The sequence below is a fragment of the Mytilus edulis genome, unplaced genomic scaffold (assembly GCF_963676685.1).
Source record: "Mytilus edulis unplaced genomic scaffold, xbMytEdul2.2 SCAFFOLD_1031, whole genome shotgun sequence".
NCBI lineage: Eukaryota > Metazoa > Mollusca > Bivalvia > Mytilida > Mytilidae > Mytilus > Mytilus edulis.
Window position 1 is genome coordinate 1 of NW_027268049.1, and position 26,646 is coordinate 26,646.

Here is a 26,646-nt window from a genome sequence, read left to right on the forward strand (position 1 = left end):
TATAAACAAACATGACTGTAATCGCCTTCTATAATTACTTTCCGATGAAAGATGAATCATATGTTTTAAATGATGATTAATTATTACAAAAGCGGGAGACTTATAATCAACAGCGTGTTTTCTGATGGAATTAAATATCTGATCTTTCATCAGTGTTTCGTCCTCTTTTATAAATGTACAGTCATAACTGTCTAGCTACTCTAAGCGACAAAACGATTTTTCAAAATACCGACATACGAGAAAGTGAAGTCAGCTAATAAAGCATCACAACTAATTGAATAACTTGTAATCCTGGCTATGTGAAGTGCTTGAATTTTATTAGCAGTCGAAAATAACCTGACAACTTCGTTACAAAAAAAGTCCTAAATAAATACGAATGGTATGAAAATTCTGCTCCACCTTGTGATAGGTGATTTTTCATTTATTAACATTAAAAAAAATGTAGATGGTGACGTTCCCTTGTCACCATCTGAAGGCGTATATATATCTCCAAGTTTATAACGAAAAAAAGATTCTGTACTACTGCAGAAATATTACACTGGTTTTTCGTACAAAGTAGTCATTCTTTTACAAAATTTTATCATCTGTATAGGCATCATTCATAAATATATATCAACATGCAGACTTCTTCATATTCAATCTTTTCTGGTAATTTTGATAACATAGCATAAACAGGTCATCATTCACCTGAAAGGTAACATTACCTCTAAACAGACTTATTTATAAGGGATATACTCACGATACTGTTGTCTGGTCAATAAAGACAACAGCCTCGTCGAGGCTCGGACTTAAAAAATAATAATTTAACTATCTCGATTGGATAAATCCCATTATCCACTTGTATCAATGTAATAATCTATATATATATTCATGTAATATGATTCTGTACACTACAAAATATAATATATAACAAGTCAAAAAGGGTACAACATCACCATTAAATAACAATAAAATGAACAAATATTAGATATTTCGGATAACAGATATCCTTCTTCAATAATAGCACGATGTCAATGAATCATGTAAATATATTCAAACTGAGAAACTCTTTCTAAATCTTGAAATTTATACAATTTCAACGAGCACCACAAACGCTGATACAATTTTAAAATTTCCAAACACGGCGCAAAGATTACAAAGATATGCCAAATGAAAAAAGTTATTTTCGATGTGAACTGGCACAAGTTTAAATTTCCAAAGGTTGTGTGACAGTTTAGATGTTATAACTGCATTGAGGGCAGTCCTCATACAAAAAAATCAAAAATGTCCTAACCGATCCAAGTTGGTATAATATTTAAAATTTGACAACGGTAGGGCAATTGCAACAGAAACTACATATTTAAGCCTCCCAAACGAATAGCAGTCTAATAATGATAAGAAAAATAAGTTTTATCTAATGAGGTAAAATAATTGAACGTGGCTACGTACTTATACATCCACCCCGAATGAATGGAGCCCTGTAATTTAAACTGGTATTTTAAAAAAAATTCGAACTGTCACATGTGTAAAGCCAGTACTAAAGCCGGAGTTACTGGAAACAAGTAATGATAGGAAAATGAGGGACTTGTTTCCAGTAACTCCGGCTTTAGTACTGGCTTTACAGTTCGATTTTTTTTAAATACCAGTTTAAATTACAGGGTTATACATTGTTATATATATATATATATATATGTGTATATATAGGCGTAAAAAATAATTTTCACATGTGCAGATATATATATTTATATACATGGAACTGTTAACTTTTTACTAATTTTACTAATTATTTTTATGAATATATATATATATATATAGATATTTTAACGTCTCAGAAGGTGAAAGAAACTGTATGAGATACAAAAAAACTATTTCATACACCTTTTTGATAAATCAATTCTGGTAAAATTCATACCTCTTTTTTTGCGTGTTGGTTTGTTAAAATGATGTTCATTTGCAGTAACTCATACAGACTGATCCATAAAGGACGATTTTCTACAAATGTCAAACATTGGTCATAAACAGCAATTGATTTCAATATTAAATAACATATATATGGTAGTTTGATTCATTTTTATAAACCCTGTTGTTGTCAAACCTATGAAGAATCAAAATTATATGAGCAATTAGTGGACCCCAATATTTGCAAATATGAAAAACAATGTATATCTCAGGTCAACTTTGTCTTAGGTAATATGATTCAAGTCTCTAAATACTTTGATAGACGTTTGTTATAATAACCTTGGGACAAATAGTTTTACCACATATTGGTATCGACTAACGAGAAAAAAAAGAGGAATGACGAAAAAAATTTCATATTTCGTACGTCCGAATACCTTTTCTATTAACTACATCTGGGATGCACACACCCAAATATTTCAACTTTAGTATTTGTAAAGCTAAAACACAGGTAATAAGGAGATGTAGAATGTAAAAAAAAATCCAAATAAATCAAGTTACAGCAGGCAACCTTTTGGTCTTCAACAATGAGCAAAACATATGTCTGTAAGTAAGCTTTCAATAGCATGACAATACATAATTTGTATCTCATTAACAATAAACGAAAAACGAATTTGACAAAAGAAGCCCGACGTACTATGAACTACAGACTCCTGACTTGGACCAGCACATAAAGAACGAGGTGGGGTTAAACATGTATGTGAGCGCATAACCCTCCTCCTACCTTTAACAATGTTTAACAGTGATTGAAACAGTACAACATAAAAACCTGAATCGTTTTTATAGTTATGATATTCACATTTAAAAATGAGTAACTTGTGAAGAGGCATTTCAAATGACTAATTGGGTGGATTGCAAGCAATAGTGCATTATTCTTTTATAATAAAATTAACGGTACCAATTTTCTTGCACCAGATGCGCATTTCGACAATACAATATTTGAAATCCAAAGCTTATATAAAAGATGAAGAACTATAATCCAAAAGGTCCAAAAAGTATAGCCAAATCCGTGAAAGGAATCAGAGCTTTGCATGAGGGAGATACATTCCTTAATTTATAATAATTTCTATCATTTTGTAACAGTAAATTTTAATAACACAAAACATTCGTATTTTCATGCCAGTACCGAAGTACTGGCTACTGGGGTGGTGATACCCTCGGGGGACTAATAGTCCCACCAGCAGAGGCATAAAATTAACATATGCACGGAAAATCCAATGAAAGATTTAAATAAAGAATAGTTGCACTTTCAACCTAAGCAACACACCATGAGTATGCACATCTTTATCCTTAAATTATTCAAATTTTATAAAAATAACTAATGTATAGTCATTTGAACGACGGATTGCAAATATGGCATTGCTTTTGAAATAAAAGAAAGACAATAACAACCAAAACCAAGGAGTAAACAAAGACTCACCAAAACCAAAGGACATTTACATAAACGATTATTGATAATAAATCAGAGACAAAAGGAACATTTAAACAATGCAGCCTGAAGTACAAAACGTACACAAATCCAATGGCAGTTCATGATTTCAATTTATCTAAAAGTTTTAGCTTTTGTTTTCAGGGAAAACAAAAGTTTTAGCAAACGTATCCTTCTACTATTCACATTCTTTAAAAAACGAACGGAAACAATTCAACAGAAAGTCCAACGATTTCATTAACAATAAACGAAAAACGAATATAAAAGGTCCCGATATGACAATGTAAAACATTTTAAACGAGAAAACTAACGGCCTTATTTATATCAATTATTTTTAACGAAAAACAAATATGTAACACATGAACAAACGACAACCACTGAATTGGGAGAGGCACACACATAAATATTGTGGCGGGGTTGAACATGTAAGTGGGAACGGCAACCTTCTCCCTAACCTGTGACAGTGGTACAGCCCTTGGATGGTGTAAAACTTCCCAAAAAACGTGTATGGTGTAATGGTGTATGGCATATAGTGCAATGGTGTAAGGTGTATGGTGCTAAGGTGTATGGTGTAAGGGGAATGGTGTTATGGTGTATGAAGAATGGTGTGATTGTGTAACGTGCGATCAGGAATGGTGTGAATGATGGTGTAGGACATTTCATTGGTTGCAACGAAGTTTTGTTTTTTTCATTTTTTAGGATTGTAAACATAAAAATAATAATAATCTTAATATTTAAAAGGAGTAGGTCCGGTAAGGACTCATTTTGGCCTCAAATTTCAGTTTCATCTGAAAAAAGATTTTGACCACTTTTTAAACACTTAAGTGTCTATTTCACTTGATTCAAATAGTTAATGTGAAAGATTTTAACTGATTAAGTCATTAAAAACGATCCGATTGAAGCTCAAATATGAAAAATCTACCAAATATGCCAAAAAAATGTCACTTTTCAGATTGTTTTTGTCAAAATTGAAAGTGGCCGCATCCGTGTTCATCCACAACCTTTATATATGTTATGTATTATCATAAAATACAACTTACATTGCAATATTAAGAATGAACACGAATGCGGCCACTTTCGTTTTACACGGAAACCGTCTAAAATTTAACTAAAATGATAGAATTTGAAGATTTCAGTAATTTAGCATGACTTAATGGTGCTACAACCCGATATATGTGCATTGCATTGTCAAAAACAGCCCATATTTATGTAGCAGAAGCATACAACTGTCCAATAAATAACTAAAAGTTTACATTTTAACAAATTTGTAAAACTGTTATATTTTTGGGCCAAAAAGGGGCCTTACCTTTAATTGCATTATGGGTAATTTCGGATCGTTTAGATACAAATGTATAATGGGAATGGTGTATGGTGTAAAGTGTAAGGTGTATGGTGCAAATGTGTAACGTGTATGGTGTAATGGTACAAGGTGTATGGTGTAATGGTGTATGGTGTATGGTGTAATGGTGTATGGTAATAGGGGGAAGTTTACACCATCCAAGGACTGTATAACAGTTCAACATAAGAACGAAAGATTATTTTCTATATATGAGTTTGAGAGTCTCTCTGGTACAATCATTCCATAGACAAAACATATTGGTCATATTGCTAAAAGTACACAAGAAACAGATCTAACCAAACTCAATATTGAACAATGACACATTAAATTATACCCAAACTAAAGTGGCTTTATATCTTATGGTATCTGACAAATGAAGGAACAAACAAAACCTGTACTTTGTCCAATGAACCATAAAAATGAGGTTACAGTCAAATGAAACCTGTTAGATGGACTAGTACACATTACAATAAATCCATACAATACACGTGAAAGGGCTTACATAGGCTATGTCTGTTGCCCAATCCAATTCAAAATATTTGAATAAAATATTTTTAAACTAAACTACATATAGTTGACTAATTATCTATAGTATTGATTGGAGATACGGACTTGACCACTTAGCTTAAACCGTGATCACTTATCCATGGAATGAGGTCGAGGTCATGGTGTATCCTTCATGACGAACATGTAGTCATTGCAAATTTTATATACATTTTCTACATAAAGATGTTTGTTTTAATATGATGAATATCAGAGAAAAGATACTAAAATTATGTTGGCACGTGTGAGAAATGAATATTACACTTTGGCTCCAGATCAATGATTCAAAATGCCTCTGGGTAATTTTGTTTTCATTTTTATATGATAGTAACGATATAAAGATACTTATTAACTTGTGCTGAACAAGAATGCTTCTACTTCGATTTCGTAATTTGTAAGAATTCAACATGTATGTATCATAGTTCAATCGTCATAAATGCCAATCGTCTAATTCCGCCGATTAGTCAACTACTTTTTTGACAAAATTGATAACGTCGTTTGACGCAAATTTTCTGATCGGTGACTGATAGATGAATGCAGACTGATTGCTAAAATAGCAACGTTTACAACAGATTATGATCAAGAGCGCTTCAGATAAATTACATTCCTGTCTTATCGATAACAAATAATGCTGTCCTTCTATCTTTTGGTATTTTATTAGTATGTGTTTCCTTTAAAGAGTGCATTGTATGAATGTGCTGTGTGAATTTACACAAAATGTCTATATTATATAATGAAGAATCTTACCTTTATTCTTTATCGTGCAACAAAGAAAAAATAAATATGCCAAGACAAGACAAACGACTATAATGCTGTTAGAAATACCTGAAAAAATATATAAATGCAATCATCGTCATGATAATCTCTTTTATCGATAGTTATAACATTATTCTAATGAGAATTTGTTTAAGATAACTATTTAAAATATAACGTTGAATCAACCGTTGTATGTTTATTTTAATTTATATTTCTTAAACATAGCAGGCATTTGAACAGTAGTGTATGTAAAAATCATTGAGTACTTTCTTTTATCTGATTTCACCTTTAGGAAAACACTGTTCACTAGCCAAACCTTGCAATATGTGAAAGGTAATAAAAATATAGCATACATATATAGACACTTTTAAATCGTTTTAATTCTCTGATATACAAAAACACGATAGTATTGCTCTTTGAGTTGATTCTTTAATCAATGTGTAAGGTAATATAATATATTTTTGTTTGGTTACGATGTAATATGAGTTAATCAACAGTTATTCCGTAGTGCATTTATTTCAGACATTAAATTCAAATTAAAAAAATCGCACCTGCTATATTTCAAAAATAATTTAACAGTGTAGTGTACTACTAGGGGGACAAATAATAACAATATTATAGAAACATCTACCACCTCTAACTCAAAATATTGACAATTCTGTCTTACAGGGGTCTACAATTCAGTTTGACAGCTTCAGACGTAATAAAATTCACCTTTTTTTAACTGGACCAAATCGATATATATGTATATATATATATATATATATGTTATATCGCGCATATGTCAATTTGAAGTGTTCGGGGTCAAGTTGCAAGTAAATTATATGGCATTGAGACTAAAATACACCCGAAACAAAGTTGCATACTATCGAGCTCATGTCCGGTATTTTGTTTATTTTAGACATTTTATAATTTGGATAAATGTGTTAAGTTGTTATAAATCAATTATGAAAATATGAGTCAAATCAGTGAACATGAATTTGACAGCTAGTGACCCTTTAATTGTCAACTCGACGATAAGTATATTATAGTAACAACTAAGGCATTGCGTACTTATAGAAACCATGAGTTATGAAAAAGCATTTCAGCAGCTAAAAAGAGCTTATTTTATCGACATCAAGTCACATTTTGATTTCTTTTGGTGAGAAAATGACGACGAAAAGGCGTAGTTTCAATTGTCTTTATTTTACAATTATAATTCATACCTATACATGAAAGCAGTATAGATCATGTCAAAATTACAGGTCTTGATAATAATTCATTGACTGTGATGACAGTTTTGATGACGCTTTCAAAACACCAACAAAACTAACCGAAGTATTTGTTGCAGCCTATTCTATTCAACACAATTTGTGTTCCTTATACTAACATAAAAAAAATGATAACAGCAAACTGCATGATTTAATGTATTTACTTGCAAAATAGGCAAACTTCTCTCCAGGATTATCTTCTTTCAGACATTTTATAGTTGAATAATGCGTGTACAGGTGGTTGAAATCTACAATATATACTTTATAATAAGATTTGAATTATAACGGAATAGGTATGAAGACAGATTAAATATGTATGCACCCGGTTGTTATTTTTCATGCAAAAGAGTGTGGCAACTTGAATAATTAGAACATAATGCTTGCTACGAATAGATTAAATCCACATGTCATGCCTTTATCAAATCTTTTTTATGAACTTTTCCCGATTTTATTTTTGATTAATAACTTGTAAAAGTTGGTGTATGTGGAATGTGTATGTGCATAATTTACAATGAACTGTCATAACCAGTAGTTTCCGTCGTATGTATTGTTGATTATACAGGTCATCAGGCTCCATCTTTTTAATGAAAACAAACAACTCTCGAGTAGCTTGTCATGAACTTTTATTTGTCCGTTGGTAACTTGTGTTCATCCTTTTCATAGTTTATTTTTTACCTGTTGTAACATTGGACTTATTGTTTTTTCAACATTGGTTTGATGTATAGGAGAGTGTCCATTTCATGAACCTACCTCTTTTATATTTATACGTGCTTTTTTATATCAAATTTTGACTCGTATGTATGTTTCAGACTTTAGTTTACCCTCCATATTGTTTAACTAGTTAACATGAATTTTACGGTTCAGCTAAAATGCCTCTGGATAGGGGATTGTAATGCTTCATTGAGGACCAATTAGTGGTCTTGAGTTGTTTTAAATCACTTCATTTGTGCTGTTGTCTCACTAACACCTGTCCTTTTTCATTCTCTATTCTAAGTCAAAGGATTATCACGTGCAACTGATTTTGTGTGCATACTTTAAATGGATCGTTAGGAAGTATTTTTGACACATTTAAGTTAAATGTTCGAGGTTTATTTTTATTCTGGGTTCTGGAATTTTCTATTGCAGTCAGTATTTATAGAGAGAATGAAACATAATCGATGTAAGCATGTGTATATAGTTGTTTCTATTAAGGGAAAAACGCTTTCAGAAGACAAATTTCACCACAAAACTTGTAATAAAACCGTCAACTGTGTCTGTTTGTTTTCTAATTCCTATTTTAAAGAAAGGATACAATGTTAAGGATGGAAATATATAAACAAAAATTGTTATATTGTGTTTTTTGTCGTGAGTGTAAGCAATTTGATAAGCTTTGCTTCATCTTAAAGGGGGAAGTCACATTATTTTGTTCCAAACCTAATTAAATTTGGCTATTGATTTACAATTTACAAATTGGTTCGATCGCAAAAAATGTGAAGGTCAAATTATATTGGTCATCTTAAGTATACCATTTCTAAATCTCATTTCATAGCATTTAAGTAAAATCAATAACTATTGTATTGTGTTGTTGTATGTGAAGCATTATCTAATGTTTAAACATTCTGATTGTAAACTCACATGCGCTTTCAAAGGTCCTGAATGATATAACTTTGAAAATCGAACCATCAATTCCATAAAATCTATATTCAATACCAACTGCGCCGCCATTCTTATGAAATCCAATATTCTTGCGATACATCGATGTAAAGGTGTTGTTCGTCATATAACATGAACAAACCCCTTTGTGACATTTTCCATTAATATTATAGCAACTTTTGTTTTCATATCGTGTAACATCAATGGTAACATTATCCATTAGAATAATAAGTGTGTCGTCTAAAGGAGGTTGGAATATTTTCATCCTTAAAGTCATAATTTCGTATCCAACATGCAAATCAAATAGTGGTTGGACAATTTCTGTAAGAGAAAAAAAAATCAATATCCAGTGATGAATAGAATAGAAGAAATATATGACAATATTAACTGCTGTAATTCCTAATTTTGACATTTGTACCTATGTTTGTTCTGTTTAAAATTGTTGTCAATATAATAGATTTTTACGCGACTGTCATACCAGTGAAAGGTTTGGCTACTTATAAAACCAGATACAATCCACCGTTTTCTACATCAGAAAATTTCTGTACCTAGTCATGATTATGACAGTTATTTTCAACTCATTTAATGTGCTTGAGCTTATGATTTTGACATTTAATTACGGACTTGTTATTTCTCATCGGTGTTCGTTATATTTTTCATTTTACTTTTTTTTTAAATTGAGGTTCAGTTCTAATAAAAATGTTATAGACATGATCATGATAGAGGATGAAAAAAATTAACATAACTTTAGAAAATAATTGTGTTTATTTTTAACTTCATTCTGTTGAATATGTTATGGAATTCGGCCAACAAATTTGAGAACAACCCGTTTAATTATTTATTGCGTCAAAACGCGCCTTTCTGGATTAACCTTCGTCAGGAACGCTCTAAGCCAAACATTTGAAATCCGAAGTACCGAAACTGTTGAAGAGATATAAATTAACAATACGTAAAATAATGGCCAAATTCATCTGAAGTCAACTTTGCCTAAAATCAGTAATGTAAACATACCTAGTTGGCATGCCCCAGTACTGTTCTGTATAGTAACACCTAATCCTTCTTCGGTTTTATTGTTTGCCACTAGGTCGTCTCTCACAGTATAACTGTGATTGCCTCTTCGTCCGGCTGCAAAGATGCTCACGATCGATGTTACTGAAAAAACATAAAATTGAGAATGGAAATGGGGAATTTTTAAAGAGACAACCACCCGACCAACGAGCAGAAAAAAGCCGAAGTCCACCAATGGGTCTTTAACACAGCGGGAAAATCACGCACACAGCCTCGTGCTTCAGCTGGCCCAAAAACATTGTACTAGTTTAATAGATGCCGTACTATACTCCAAAATATATTAATGAACTAAAATTAAAGATCATACAAGACTTACGTTGGCCAGAGGCTCCTGACCTGGGATAGGCGCAAACATGCGTCGGGGTGCAACATGTTTTGTGACATCTATATTCGCCTTTATACCTCAAGCAAATGAGGGAGGGGGAATCACACAGGAAAACACACAGTAAACATCATTTTAAATGAAGACTGAGTCCGATGTCAGGAAAGGTAACCAAAAAAAAGAAGGAAAAAGTATGTCTTCACCAATCAAGCACAATCCCTCTCGTTATGCGTTTAGTATCATACCATCATCAAATTAATGAGAGGAACATAACCTTTATCATGTCAACCACTGGTTTAAAATGAATGTGTTTATTTCCGATACAAATCTCTTATAAGTTACTCAATATTAAAGCAAAATATGCTATTTTTAATAATCTGACCACGTTACAGTATCGTAACTATACCCCTTCTGAGCAAGTCCGTGTATATGTTTGGTTAACTTTTGATGTGACTGCCGACATTTTTGTGCTGTAAAGAATATAACTATAAAATATTTAATGCGAAATATTTGATCGTATACAATTTCTGCATGTTGATTTATATTTACGAATGGTGTCCTTGTACCGATGATAATTTTAATAAATATTATGACGAGTTTGTGATATCGAAAACCCTGGTGTAACAATTTATCAGTAATACATTGATTTTTTCATTAAAATCTAATACGTTGTTACATACACGAGCAAATCGATCAAGTTGAGATAAATAAACACCATAAGATGATTACAAAGGAACGTCGCCTTCTAAATATTGATATTTAACAATAGGAAACGAAAAATCATCTATTTTGTCATACATTTTGATATTTATCTTCCCGTTAATGATATAGATATCAAGATCCAGGAATTAGCAGTGTTCACAGTTATTATTCGCTTTATTTAAAGTTTGTTCAACAGGATAAGATCTTTAGTGTACACATTGAAATCGTCATTATTTACAGCTTAAATATTATCTAGATATCTCAAAGTATTGATAAAAATGTTTTCTCATATGTAGTGTTGTTTGATAGGTCTTTGCTGATTTATGAAATTAATTGTAACTCAAAACCATACATAAATAGGTCTGAGATAAGTGGTTAACTGTAAGTCCTCATTGGAATTTCGATACTTGCCGATATACGGAGTATCCAAAGCAAACAAAAAATGTTATCCAGTAAAATTTCAAGGGCAAATATAGCATCAAAGCATGTCCCATTGACATAGGTCTTTTGTTTGTTTCTACTAAAAAATGACATAAAAGAGTTTGAACGTATACATTTGCATTCTGACTTTTTAAAAGCCCATTTGATTAGGTGTGTGAATACTTTCTTTATAAAAATATGAGGCAAAGTGGTATATAGGGTAGAAAAAAATCAAAATTTTGAACAGATTCATAATCACCAATAAAAGCATGCAATTTATCAAGACTATTTAGTACAATGTACATGTACTTCCAACAAATGTTTGACACTCCGACGGATTAATCACACTATTATCAAAGGCCTTATTCATGTTAATTGGATAATTTATTTGCAGGTTTTTGATTGTACTAAGCTATAAAGAAGTATAGACAGTTTAGTAGTGGAACAATGGATTGAAGAAGAACGTACATATTATCAACGTAATATAAAAGAAGAAGTGGTAAGCAGTTTAGGTGTAGTTTTCATGAACAAAGAATTTCACGTGAAAAAAAAGAATAAACATGCTGAAGGTGGATGAAATCAATAGATGAAAAGAAAAAAACAATTGCATAGCGCTTGTATTTTGATCATCATGATACTCATATAGTCACTACGATACAATTTAAACAGTGCCAACTCATTGTTGACGTCGATACAACAGTTGACACAAAACTTATTACGTATGGATATTTTTAAATTGTACTTATTTATTTCATAAACTTATCGTATATGTGACCTTGTTTAAGAAATAATTGAGGCACTCTATACTTCATTGTAGTTTTAACATAGGTAGGCATTACATTCGTGATTATATTTGTCTAAGCGATAGTGAGTGCTAAAACAACACGAATATGATACCTACCCATGTTAAAACTACAAAAAAGTATAGCTTGCATCAAATATTTCGATTCTTTCTAATTAGGGCAATTAAGGTAATTTCTATGTCTGATGTGTATAAGTGAAGAGCGTTTGTGAAGGCTCTTCCATAAACCTTATTTTATTGTTTGTAACAAGGAAACGACTGGCAATGTGATTTTTCAGAGGGAGACGTTTGGAACAGCCAGCATGAACGCTATCGTATCTAGGTCAAATATATCAATTTCGTTACCTGTGCTTAAGTTTTTGTTCATGCTTATAAACTAGATGTCATTTTAATGTTCATTACATAGAATCGAATTAAAATTTCTTAGACAACTTTTCTAGCAGTGATGAAAACCGTTTTCATGATTTTCACCTATTTTAAAGATACTAAAGATGTCTCGATTACCACAGGCGGATAAAGGTATTTTTGAAATGCATGGGGTTCCAAATATTGATCGTCTGAAAAGAGATTTCCAACACCTGGAACCCGGCCCATCTAAATCCGCCACTAATTATGCAATACACCAAGTAGGCTACACACGAAGAAGAATTTATGGTGTTTTAGTAACGCATTTATAAGTGAATCGTTGATTTACCAGTGGCAAATATTTCTGTGTACGTCCAGTCAATTCAGGAAGACATATACAAATGAATTATATGTTTGCCAATGCTGATGCTTTGAGTCTGGATTAGGGTTCAAGGAATGACCATTTTACTAGAAAAAGGGAGGGTGTTTTTTCCCAAAAAAATATTCTGATCCTAAAATTGATAAAAAAAAATATTCTGTTCAATCAGGGGAACAAATCTGAATCCAGATTTTCCCCATAACTTGAAATGATAAATTTAGAACAAAATTAATGCATTGATAGCTGTGAAAAACTAAATAAAAATGTTCATGTAATGCACAAAAAAAATGTCTGTGTCGAACATAAAAATCATAACCCCCTTCCCGTATGTAGTTAAATGGTTGCTGCCTAATAAGGCAACTTGACAGTTTTTATGCCCCACCTACGATGGTAGAGGGGCATTATGTTTTCTGGTCTGTGCGTCCGTCCGTTTGTTCGTTCATCTGTCTGTTCGTCCGTCCGTTCTTCCGCTTCAGGTTAGAGTTTTTGTTCAAAGTAGTTTTTGATGAAGCTGAAGTCCAATCAACATGAAACTTAGTACACATGATCATTATGATAATATCTTTCTAATTTTAAAGCCAAATTAGACTTTTGACCCCAATTTCACGGTCCACAGAACACAGAAAATGATAGTGCAAGTTTCAGGTTAAAGTTTTTGGTCAAGGTAGTTTTTAATGAAGCTGAAGTGTAATCCACTTGAAACTTAGTACATATGTTCCTTATGATATGATATTTCTAATTTTACAGCCAAATTAGATTTGTACCCATTTCACGGTCCATTGAACATGAAAAATGATTATGCGAGTGGGGCATCCGTGTACTTTGGACACATTCTTTTTTTTTATATAACAAACCAATTACTATCTCCAGTTTAGACAAATAATTCGGTAAAAAAAAGTACATAAAAAATTGTTATGAATATCAATTTTATTAAAATAACGTTTCTTCTTTTAATATAGTTGGTAAAATGCATGTTCTAAATACCTTGTTTTGTGTACACTGGACCAAACAATTTCTAAATTGACTATCGACTGCGTGTAGACAAAACATGATTTACACAACATGTAAACATTGAGTTTTATCACGTAATTGTGTTTAGTTTACATGTGAATAACCCTAACACAACACCGAGTTTAGGTAAATGAGAACACGGCCTTAGTAAAATGTGCATCATTTAAGAGTTTGGAGGTGTTTTAAGTTAATGAAATTTATTAAATGCATGCCAATTTGATAAAATTCATTATTCTGCAGTAGTCCACCAAAATTCTGGACGAAATGTGAAATTTCGTATTGAAAGTTTGTTTAATGTCATGCATTCATGTAAAACAGATAAAGGCAACTTTAATGAAATAAAAGAGGTTTCAGTGGTTTAAACAAGTTGTCATACATTTTATTTCCGAACAAAATTATAAGATCCGTACCGATTGTAAACTGCGCAGTTACATCAAGGACTCAACAAATCGAAAACTTATTTCCTTAAAAACTATTCGTATATAAAAACAAATTATTTCAATTTCGTCATCATAAAACTCATCCGTTGCGATCCAATCAATACCGTTTGAAAGCCACATTAATTACAAGCCTGAAAAGCCTTGATTACCACATGTTCAATGCATTGTTCTAAATCTGGCTTTGACTATCTCAGACTTGAAAGAAAGCTCCTTGTTACTTGCACTACTGTTACATTTAATGAACATTCAGATAAAAAAACTATCATACAGACTTCATAAGAAGATGCAGTATAGTTGCAAATGAGACAACAATCAATTAGAGACCACGTGAAGTAAATGTAAGCAAATTAATGTCACCAAATGGTTAACAAAAAGTACACAACTCATACTATAAATGCACAATAGAGGCTCAATATGACAAAATATGGAACAATTCAATAAAAAAACCAGAGGTCAGATTTATCACAAGAGAATAAACCAATACCAAATATGAAAGACAGCAGCCACCATTAAAAAAAGTCAAAAAATTAAAATCGACAATATGTATCGGAAGAACATTAGTTAAGGACTAAAATTGGCTAAGGATATTGGTAGGTTATGTAGCTACCATTCGAGATATTTGATTTTTAAAATATGTGGGAAAAGAATGACGCGGACTTTTATATTGTGTTTGCATAGGTTTAATTTGGGTCTCAAACTGAAAGGAAAGAAATCTAGAATGGTTGAATTTTGTTAAATTACCTTTTATGATACTAGAAACCCGAATTTAACTTGATCGGACAAAAACGCATTAACGCTGTTTAAATGATATTAATCGTCATTTGATAAAATGATAAAGGTTGACAAAAATTAAAAATCATTTTTAATCTATTTCAATGCATATCAAATCATTTTAATGCCAGTCAAATAGATTCGCTTGCAGCTGTTCAATTTAATTCAAGTTGGTGGTAAGTTACGTCAAACAAATCGGCCACGCCCCCGTTAAACTATTTCAAACTGGTATTAATTCGTTTTAAACCGTGTTGAGACCCGAACTTTTAACAGGTAAATCACTCAAGTAAAAACAACATCGATGTATCTTCTGTTTATTTGTTTCAAACTTTACTAAAAGAATGACGGACTTTATTTTACCATGGTGTTTTTTTTGTTTTGTTCCGTTACTCAGGATATGTTTTGTCCTGTATGAATCCATATTACAAATTTGATTCCAATAAGGATAAATTTTGTCCCATAGAAAAATCGGTAGTTTTTATCCGATAGATTTATTTTTCCATTTTTATCAAATATAATAGTTATTTTGAAAAACTACAAACGATAATTATTCATTAAAGTTTCGTATGCATCCGAAATGTATTGATTGATTATAGAAATATCGAAGCAATTCTTTTAGTTAGTTAATTTTATTTAGTTATTTCGATTTAATTATCATAAATGAAAGGGTGCGAATACAATAATATATTAATGTTACTGTCTCAATAAATTGCATAGTATACAAATCCTTGTTCTAATATAAATAGTAATAATTTGCATTGGCGAAAAAGATAGATACTTTTGTTGTGTTGGAAGTGCTGTTCCTATAAATTTTATTTGTTTAATCGGACGTCGTAGAGTTTAAATTTGATTGTTCTTTTACTACTACTTAATAGAATTTAATGGCGACTACCCTTGCGGGTATTGCGCCAGATTACCTTATATAAAAACATTTCAAGTAAATGTTTTAAAATTATCATTATTTAGGTATTAGCCTAAATTATATATTTATATTATAGAAATTTGTGAGTTTTTGTTTTTCTTTAAATTTAATCTTGTAATTAAATCTGAACTTTAGTGTGTATTTAATTATCTTGATTTTCTTGTTTTAAATTTATAGTATGCAGAAAAATATATGTGAGCTTATTATTCCGTTATTTGTAACTTGGCCTTCTTTGTTTATATATATATATTAAATGATTTGATAGGAAGGTGTGTTTGGTTTTTTATACATGAAAACTGTAAGTATCATATACTCTTGGATAGACATATCTGACTTTTCCAAATATGCAAATCCTACAAGGTGTCCGAAATATTCCCGTACATGGTATATACATTAATACAATTATACATCGCCTCGTAAGTCCTTGGTAAATTGTGATTATCTGTATATTGAATTTGACTAAAGATAGCACCTTTACTTATAAAGATTTGTAGACTTACGTTCTAGAAGAAAAACATATGTGTTACTGTGTATGCATAACAAGGATCTATAATATTAATGCATTATTGTAAGATATTTGTGTGTAATAAATTGCAAGTGTTCATGTTTTGCAGTTACGTACAGTATAGAATCCAGAGAGTGTTATCTTTTTCACCGTATTGTGTATTGAATCGAAACACGAACGCGGACCTCGATGAGAACACCTGGATTGAAAGTTTGCAAACGTTCCGACCAATGAAATTCATTTTGATATGTAACGCGAACTTCAACGAAAGCACCTAAATGAAATATTTTATTTCTACGACAATAAATTTTTATTTAGAAATTACCGTTAAAATACAGAAAATAAAATGCTATCAGAGCAACAATGCATAGTTTTTTCTTTTCCATTCTTGTTTTCTTTTAATTATGTTGATGTTGATTTTAATTTGGTAGGTAGACTTATATTAAATGCCCTTAACGTAAATATACGTTTTTTTTAAATGCATTAGACGAAAGAGAATGTCGACTTAGAGCAAGTCAAGGTCGTTAAACTTAAATCAACCTACCCATCGTTATCGCAGACTAAAATTTATCTCATATAAACAGAATACATGTTCATTGATAGCAAGACTTTTTGTACGCCACGGTGCATGACAGCACACTAATTCCTTTACAGAATCGGAACCACAATTCACAATTTTCGTATTTTGCTGCTTTTCCACAATTAACGCCCGTTTCGCGTCAGTGACTGGTATTACAATTTGACACAGTTTTTAAAGTTTATTGAGCTGTTACTGCATTTATAATTTTGAGCAAGACTTAACTGTTTATTAAATTCAACAAATGTCAGCACTATCTTCATCTTACAAGCTACATATCAATATACAGCTAGGGAAAATTTGTTGTTGACCGAAAATATAAGAAACATCGATTTAAACTATGTTAAAAAAAAAAATTGTAAGTGACTTTAATTTCCATATCTATATCTAATTTACGAGTACACTATAGCAAGACAGAAAAAGAGAAACAGGGATACATAAAGTTTCGTAAATCATTTCAATGGACCATACTTACATGTCACGAGTTTTCATAGCACTCAGCAAGTTTTGAAACGAATATTTGAGATAATGGTCTACTGCATTTGAGCAAATTAAAAATATGTTAAACATCTAACTATTTTATTTTTAACAGATTCACAAGTTTTGCATTTTTTAAACCGTGCATCAATATTTTAATGTTTTCCTTTAAATTCCTTATATGTTACGTGTATTGATCATTCATTTGTTTAAATTGTGAAGTGTGTGACTTTAGGAAGAATACACGCATTTATATATATAAGTCGATAAAGTTTGAAACAAATAAACGAAAGATACATCGATGTTGTTTTGCTTGAGTGATTTACCTGTTAAAAGCTCGGGTCTCAACACGGTTTAAAACGAATTAATACCAGTTTGAAATAGTTTAACGGGGACGTTGCCTATTTGTTTGACGTAACTTACCACCAACTTGAATTAAATTGAACGACTGCAAGCGAATCTATTTGACTGGCATTAAAATGATTATATATGCATTGAAATAAATTAAAAATGATTTTTAATTTTTGTCAACCTTTATCAAATGACGATTAATCTCATTTAAACAGCGTTAATGCGTTTTTGTCCGATCAAGTTAAATTCCGGTTACTAGTGTGAGCTATGTAGTCTTATATGAAAATTTAAAAAAGTGTTATGGTGCAAAATATTTTACTTAAAGGGGAAAATACCCAGCAGTCCGAACATCTGTCTCACTTTCCTAAACCTGACTTTAGTACATCCTTAAGCACTTTTGTTAATGTTTGTTCTTTATAAACGTAGAATGTCTCAAATGTTATAAATTAGAGCACTAGTTAACAAATATTATTGTTTTGATGGAAGTGACAAAATGTGTAATGTTTTCGTCAATTAACAAATACATGATGCCTATATCACAATTGGATCACTCAATCTAATCTTCTTCGCTCGAGCTCTCTATCACTTCCTGAGGACTGCTTATTAAGAATTGTAACACTCTAGAACAAAGTCCCTAAGTTCTACTCTGAAACAAATTCTGTCAGTTCTACTCTAGAATAACGTCTGTCGGTTTTACTCAGAGTATATCAGTTCTACTCTAGAACAGAGTATGTCAGTTCTACTCTAGAGCGGAGTCAGTCAGTTCCACTAAAACACATAGTCTGTCAGTTTTACTCTAGAACAGAGTGTGTCAGTTCTACTTTAGAACAGATTTTATCACTTCTTCTCTATAACAGTTTTAAACAGTTCCGTCAGAGAACTGATTCCGATATTGAAAACATTAGAAATGACTCAGGAATGTAATAAATTAGGCCAACTGTATACGTATAATATATAGCCCGTACTCATTCAAGTTTTAATTTTTATCAAATAATTGCGAAGTCTTGATAACTAACGACTTATTTGTTCAAAATCAAATCCTTGAAGTTAGCTGACGTTATTAAAACTTTTAAAAAATGATTTAAGTCAGAACTCACATTTTGTTCTAAAAAACAAAAGCACCCATTCCTCATTGTTCCTAGCCTTTCTACTTGATTTTGAAAATATCAAAATAAAAGAATGATATATGTTGTTTTTAAACATTCATCTACAATTAGAGCAAAACAAATCCAAACATTTGAATGTATGGTCTTGCACGCCTGAGAAAACAGTATTTCATTTTTTTTTTATAAACAACAAATGAATACAAGGGGAAAACAGAGCTTTTCTTTGACATTTTCTTCTACTAAGAGGAATAATTTAATGTTTTGATTCACTAGTTTTATTAAGTATAGTCTGTTTCATCAATCATCAAGCAAAGATCGATATAATTATCTCTGTTTGTCAAATTTGTTTGGTGATATATTTTGAAATTTCAAATTAAAAAAAAAATGGAGGGGGGGGATTTTTCTTCTTTCTTATTTATAGGGGTGGGGGGGGGGGGGGGGGGTCATCCTATTTTCTTCAAGATTGATTAAAATTTCAATTGAAATAAAAAACCTAAAAAAAATGGGTGTTGGGGGTTGGGGGTCTCTCATATCTAAGCACTTGAAAACCAATTAAGTAAAGAAAAAATTGCATTCATCACAGCTTCCACTGGTTGGACTATATATATACTTCAAACTTCAGAAAATTCATTGTAACTAAACCATACCAGTCATACAACATGTATAGGCCTAAGTCTGTCAAAGGAGGTTATAAATGATTTACGTCAATTCAAATACTAAACTTTAGAATATAAATAAATATCTGTATTCAATGAATTCCAAATACAAATATCTATTCAATTTCACAAATATGTACTGAATAAGCATCATGTAAATCATTAAATAAAGAAACATGAAATTAACAGTTTTAAACAAGGGAAATAATAATGAACATTCCGAAATTGATTATACTAGTAAGGGAGACAACTACATATACACTTTCATATTCAGTCAACGTGCATCACTATGCATTATGTATAAATTATGCGGCAAAGAGGAATAATTTTGTTCAATACAAAGACTGTACCTATTGCAACAAAGAGATGCTAACAACAGAATTAAAGGTGAAAATCAGCAAAGAAAGACAGTCCATTGAAGATAATAGTCTGTGTCTATTGAAAATTAGTTGTGATTACATTGCTCATTTCAACTTTCTGTAAAAATATAGAGTTATTGTCCTTTAAACCTAGTGGCAGGTAGAAAGGCTACCATTCCTACAAATAGTAAAAGCACTGTATTCCATTATATCATCATTTATGTTTTCTCTGATTGACGCATTTGAAGAGACAGATGATATTCCTGAGGGAAAGCTGTCGTCTGTCTGTCTTAATTAATTTATTCACTTGTTTGCCTACTTACCTATTATTATCATCATTTAGTTATGCACAAACAATATTTTATTCTAGACATATTGAACTGAGCTGCAATGTAACTCATTGTTTGATCTGTATTTGATTAAATATTAAATATAAAAATTTAGTGTGATTAGAATGTATTACTCCCACAAAAATCATGCATTATAAAATACATCAGAAATTAAAAAAAGTAGAGGCTCCAAGAAGTCTTTGTCGCCCACCTGATTTTTAATAAAAATTTATGCATGAAATAATGCAGCCGTTACTTTTGCTTTAGTTTCAAAGATATAAGTCAAAAACTGTATGGTTTCTCTTAGTTCAATTTAAAACTTAGTCTGCTGGTTTGCTGAAGGAAGAATTTTGTAAACTAGTTACCCTAGTGCTGATTGTTGCCAAGTTTGGTTAAATTTGTCTTGTTTCAGGAGAAGACATTTGTAAAAGAGTACAAAAATTAACAAAAAATTGTGAACTTGACTTTAAAGGTCAATAAATAATTATGGGGTCAATTGATCATTGTGGTCATGTTGATCTATTTAAAGATCTTACTTCACTGAACAATGCTGCTGTTTTCAGTTTATCTCTACTTATAAAATAATCAAGATAATAACCAAAAACTGCCAAAATTTTCTTAGAATTACTAATTCAAGGACAGCAACCCTACAACGGCTTGTCTGATTCGTCTGTAATTTCAGAACAGATAGATCTTAAACAAATGAACATGTTTAACTATTGACAAATTTGCTCTGAATAATTTAGTTTCAGAGATATAAGCCAAACAGTCATTTAACACCAATGTAATATCTTTAGTCATGTTGGCCATCTTGATCGGTGGGCGGGGTCATCGGAAACATTTTAAAACTAAATACCACAATAACGATTGTTGCAAAGTGTGGGTAAATTTGGACCACCAGTTTTAGAATAAAAATACAAAAATTTACGAAAAATTGTTAAAAAGGAGTAGGTCCGGTAAGGACCGATTTTGGCCTCAAATTTTAGGTTCATCTGACGACAGATTTTGACCTAAGTGTCTATTTTATTTGATTCAATTAGTTTAGGTGAAAGATTTTAACAGATTTAGTCATTAAAAACGACCCGATTCAAGCTCAAATATGAAACTCTACCAAATATGCCGAAAAATGTCACTTTTCGGATGGTTTTTGTCAAAAATGACAGTGGACGCATCCGTGGTCATCCTAAACCTTTTTATATGTTATGTATTATCATCAAATACAACTTACATTTCAATATTAAGGATGAACACGAATGCGGCCACTTTCGTTTTACACGGAAACCGTCTAAAATTTAACTAAAATGCTAGAATTGTGAAGATTTTAGTAATTTAGCATGACTTAATGGTGCTAGTACCCGATATATGTGCATTTTATTGTAAAAAAAACCCAGCCCATATCTATGTACCAGAAGATTTCTACTGTCTAAAATATAACTTATAGTTAACATTTTAACAATTTTGTAAAAGTGCTATATTTTGGGGCCAAAAAGGGTCTTACTGAACCTACTTCTTTACTATACAGGGCAATAACTCCTGAAGGAGCCAAATGACCATTTTAGTTATTTTGACTTATTTGTAGATCTTACTCTCTTGAAAATCGTTGCTGTTTACAGTTTATTTCTAGCTATATAAGTATTCAAGATGATTAACAAAAACTTCAAAATTGTCTTTAAAATTACCAATTCAGGGGCAACAACCCAACAAAGGCTTCTCTGGTTCATCTCAAAATGTCAAAGCAGATATAGATCCGAACCTGATGAACAAATGTTCATCATGTCATATTTGCTCTAAATGCTTTAGTTTCGAATTCAGAGAAACAAGCCAAAAACTACATTTTACATTTATGATATATGTTAAGCCATGTCGGCCCTCTTGATTGGCAGGTTGAGTCACCGGGCACATTTTTTTCAACTAGATATCCTAGTAGTCATTGTTGCCAAACTTTGATTGTAGTTTCAGAGGAGTATATTTTCTATAACAGTTAACGGACGACGAACGACGACGGACGACGGACGACGACGGATGCCAAGTGATGAGAAAAGCTCAATTGGCTCTTTGGGCCTGGTGAGCTTAAAACATGCTGTATTTTTTTTCTAATTTAATCAAGGTTAAAAGACGGACGGCATGCATAATCATTTGATAGGTAATAAATTGCACTTACGATTGAACGTTTAGTTTTAAAGGACAAATGCCCTTTTAAGATTAATTGGGATGTCAATGACCACCAAGGCATACACTCAGGTCTAGTATGACCAAATATGTATTACATGTACATAACAACTTGAAATATACTTACATAAGCCAATACATGTGAAAAACATAAACTGTGCTTCGAGTGTTCGATAAGACATTTTTCTTCTGTTCCTATATTCAACAAAAAAGCTTATATTAATCGTTTATCAATATGATTCAGTGTATGACAATGGTTAAAATGCAACAACCAATGATATTTCACGTGTTAAATGACGAAAACTCTTTCTAACTTAATCACGTGTACATATTAGGTGTATCTTCCATGAGAGTTCACCAAAAATACAGTAACCTGTATCAAATAACTTAGTCTATCAACGCAATAGTGTTAACTTTTTTCAGTTATTTTATTGAATTTTGATTTATTTAACGAGATTTCTATAACTATTGACACATTTGTCTCATTACATATGTTTTAATTTTGTGATTGGAGCTGTTATAATTCATTTAACCACATCAGTTAAGAACAATTTTCTTCTGTACTACTACATGTACTAAGGGGTTGTTTAACGATGTTGATACTTTATATTTAAGAATTCCGTGTTTATAATAGATCTTTGATAATTTCTTCAATACATGTACAAAGTGTTTTTAGTATATTCTAGAAATCTTCTCCAAAATTGACAAGATTTCAGTATTATTTAAACCTTTAATTTTCTACACCGTACACAACTATACCTCATGCATCATTGAAAGGCAACAATATCACTAATGAAACTGAGCCTTTCATTCAAACATGGGTAACGTGGATACAAAATTCTATTTTAGATCCTGAAATCTAAACTTCTGAAGAACCTACAATAGATACAAGGAGATGGTATTGTCCAAATGCTAAACTTTTTTATAGTTAATATTTCAGCAGACAGTCGTCATGCTGATGAGTATACTAGTTGTTGTTGTACACTTTAACTGGGTGACTTGTTGTTAAGTCGGTTGAAGCAGAATTCATCACGAAATTCCCAATGACAAAAAAGATAAATTTCACAGCTATTATGTTCAAACCTATATTTATGACGGATTTTACTAAACAAACGACATTTTATTGAGTGCGCACACCCCAGTTAACCTGCGATTATTGATACTACCGAAAATAGAAGGTTTGTCTCTGATTTTTTCCTCGATACTGCATATGAAAAACCAACTACAACTAGAATTTCATTTATTTCAGGCGTGATGATTTTCAAATTTTGAATTCCCAAATGTTTCATCAGTAAAAGAAAAGCAAATGATACCTAAGAGATATTCAAAACAGAATGCCTACTATTCCGTCGTTTCTGTATGTCTTTCATATACAGAATAAATGAAAAGGATGTGTCCTTACACAAAAACAGATTTATTAAGAAATGACTGATATCGGCATTACATATGTTTTACAGCTATCATCTTGAATTTGTTGACCGATGAATTTGGTGCCTAAAATCAATACCGATATGCTGTTGCTGGCTTAGTTACTTGTATATTCATCGGATTCGTTATTGTACCAATTGGTGTCATATGCTCATGATAATCGATTGTGACAGAGTGTGCATTTGCATTGCGGATACCTACGTGCATTTATCTGGAGACGCTTACTCTTTTGACGTCTTGGTCCCGCTACTTTTGGATGATGCAATTACAATGATTTTGATTGATGACTCTATCTGTTTCATTAATTGATTTGCGAAATTATAATATTGTTAGACCAATATCGCCTTAATTTGTTTTTATACAAAATTCGTTACGCTTTTCAATATCAGCTAGTATGAGCTTGTAAGTTATATGGAAGACCTCGTAATCGGTTGATCTTAATATAATGTTCATCATTTACCAGATGACCAAGGACGAGTGTGACTTATTATAACAATTATTCCGTCCTTTTTTCTCTTTAATATGGCCAGAACACCTGAGTACCCAAGATTTTGGTTGATAATCTGTGACTGCTGTTTATCTTTTTGGTACTTATATTGTTGTCTGTTTTTTCTTCGTTAAAAGAGATTTGAAACTGCTTTTTTTTCACATACAAGAATTCATTGTATGATATGGATGTCTTAAGTGCTGTTCTGAATAACGAATTTGGTGATAGATTCATTTGTTGAATTTCATTAATACCTTATCGTTTAATTAGAGCTAACTTTTACACAATGATCAATTGGTGATTCGATACTTCCAATTCATTTCAGAAAGTTAAATTAATGTTGATTGTCAACTTTGGCTTTGAACTTTCGCATATTTGCGTTAAAAGGGATGCTTATGCGAGTAATACGTTGTTTTTATAAGGATTTTGTTATGATTTTATAATATCTAATAACCTAGTTTCAATATTTGTTTAACAGAAAGTGCGGGTAACACTTACGGCGATCTTTAGAATATTAACACTTTATCTGCATCGTTAAAACAATCTGGGTGATTTGAAATTGTTTCGGTGTCATACCACTAAATCATTGTACGTGGCATACAATTAGGGCAAACAATTATTCCATATAATTTGACCGTTGTACGAATTAATCCTACACATTTATTGCAGTAAAACATTTATGGGCATAAAGATATATCTTGTGTATCTCAAAGCACCAATGGTTTTTATTTGTAAAAAGCTTGTACACAGATTAAATAAGGGTGGAAATTAAATTTGTTAACTTTCAGTGATGTGTTTTCTTCTTATATGCAATGAGATGTTGTGTGATTTGTTTCCTATAGAACTGGACAGAATAAAACTTCGCTCATGCCAAGTATTTCTTTATTTGAAACAAAGATAAAGTCTGCATATTTTTTTTGAAAATTTGACAAAGACTAATTATGAAAAATCAAGGGGTTATTACACCTTTAGCTAAAGACATAATTTTCGTTTAAATGAGACCTTTACATCTCTCGAAATGTTCATACTTATAAAACGTTCCTATAAAAAGTATGTCGCATAAAATGTCAGAATCATGAACGGTAACTCAAATGAATTGTTTATGCAATGTATCTTATACATTGGTATACGTAATCAAATGCAATGAAATTATAGGGGGAAATCACGTTCAGATTATAAATGGGTGATTTCTGACTATTTCAACCCCTATACGACGAGTTATGGACACATCTCTTTTCGTTGGAATCATCTTCCAGGATGAAGACAGTCTTAATATTTCCCTGTTGACATTATGCTCACCTTCTGTGAATTTATGTGGAATTGTTGTATGTTCGTGGTTGACAGTATTAGTTAAACTGTCCAACATGTTCATGTAATTTATCTCATACGTACCTTGCTATTTATAATACGTGTATAAAAGATTGAAAATATATAACTTACCCTGTATAATATGTCTAACTTGTTCTGGGCACTATATAGAACACAAAACGAGCATACTAAAATCGGCCATATTTGTTTTCACAACATTATAACTACACAATGATATGTGATGTGTGATCGTCCAATCAAATGCTTGCTCATTGTGTTTTTTCAGTATTTCGTAACCCTATTTTTAAAAACATTTTAACTTCCTTATCAACAAAAAGGGTGAAGGAGTAGGACAAGCAGAATACAATGCAGGTAAGAAATCATTACATATTTAATGTTAAAAACAAGAATAAATGCTAAAGATTCTGACATTGTAAAACTAAGAGAAATGCTTCGAGTGTCATTTCAACTGTTTTGAATACATTAAATAGGTAAACAGGTAGATCGATATTTACATTATCACCTGATATACAAAGGCCTTAATTGGGGAAGCTCTATATTCTGGTTATGAAATTTAAATTTGCGGCTGAAATTTGTTTTTAATGAGAAAGGAATAACGTTAGTTTTTGAAGTGCTAGGTCATAAAAAACGTCTAGTTAAATAGTTTTACTAGGGTGTTAAATAATCTGTAAGGACAAGTGTTACATATAACTTAATTGCAGTACAATAATTTGGGCCAGGCCAAAATGGATTTTGACATTATTAGTTTTTGCAGTGTTTGTTCTAATTTTTTTTTTATATTGAATATGCTTCTTCATTTGTTCTGAA

General features: G+C 31.4%; 1 protein-coding gene across 1 annotated transcript; it reads right to left on the reverse strand.

Moving 5' to 3' along the window:
- Window positions 1-1,859: 1,859 nt before the first annotated feature.
- On the reverse strand, window positions 1,860-12,301 carry LOC139506713 (uncharacterized). The gene is made up of 6 exons (XM_071295519.1): window positions 12,298-12,301; window positions 9,896-10,036; window positions 8,867-9,205; window positions 7,417-7,500; window positions 5,994-6,071; window positions 1,860-1,971 (listed from the first exon to the last, which is right to left on the reverse strand). The coding sequence occupies exons 1-6, from the start codon at window positions 12,299-12,301 to the stop codon at window positions 1,886-1,888; spliced, it is 732 nt and encodes a 243-aa protein (XP_071151620.1). The 3' UTR covers window positions 1,860-1,885.
- Window positions 12,302-26,646: the final 14,345 nt, after the last annotated feature.

What these genes read in the sequence shown, in the direction of transcription:
- LOC139506713 (XM_071295519.1), bottom strand. An exon ending in CAGGACCTTTGAAAGCGCAT is followed by an intron (nt 7,501 to 8,866) that starts GTGAGTTTACAA and finishes TATATATTGTAG; the next exon opens with ATTTCAACCACCTGTACACG. An exon ending in GAAGTTTGCCTATTTTGCAA is followed by an intron (nt 6,072 to 7,416) that starts GTAAATACATTA and finishes ATATTTTTTCAG; the next exon opens with GTATTTCTAACAGCATTATA.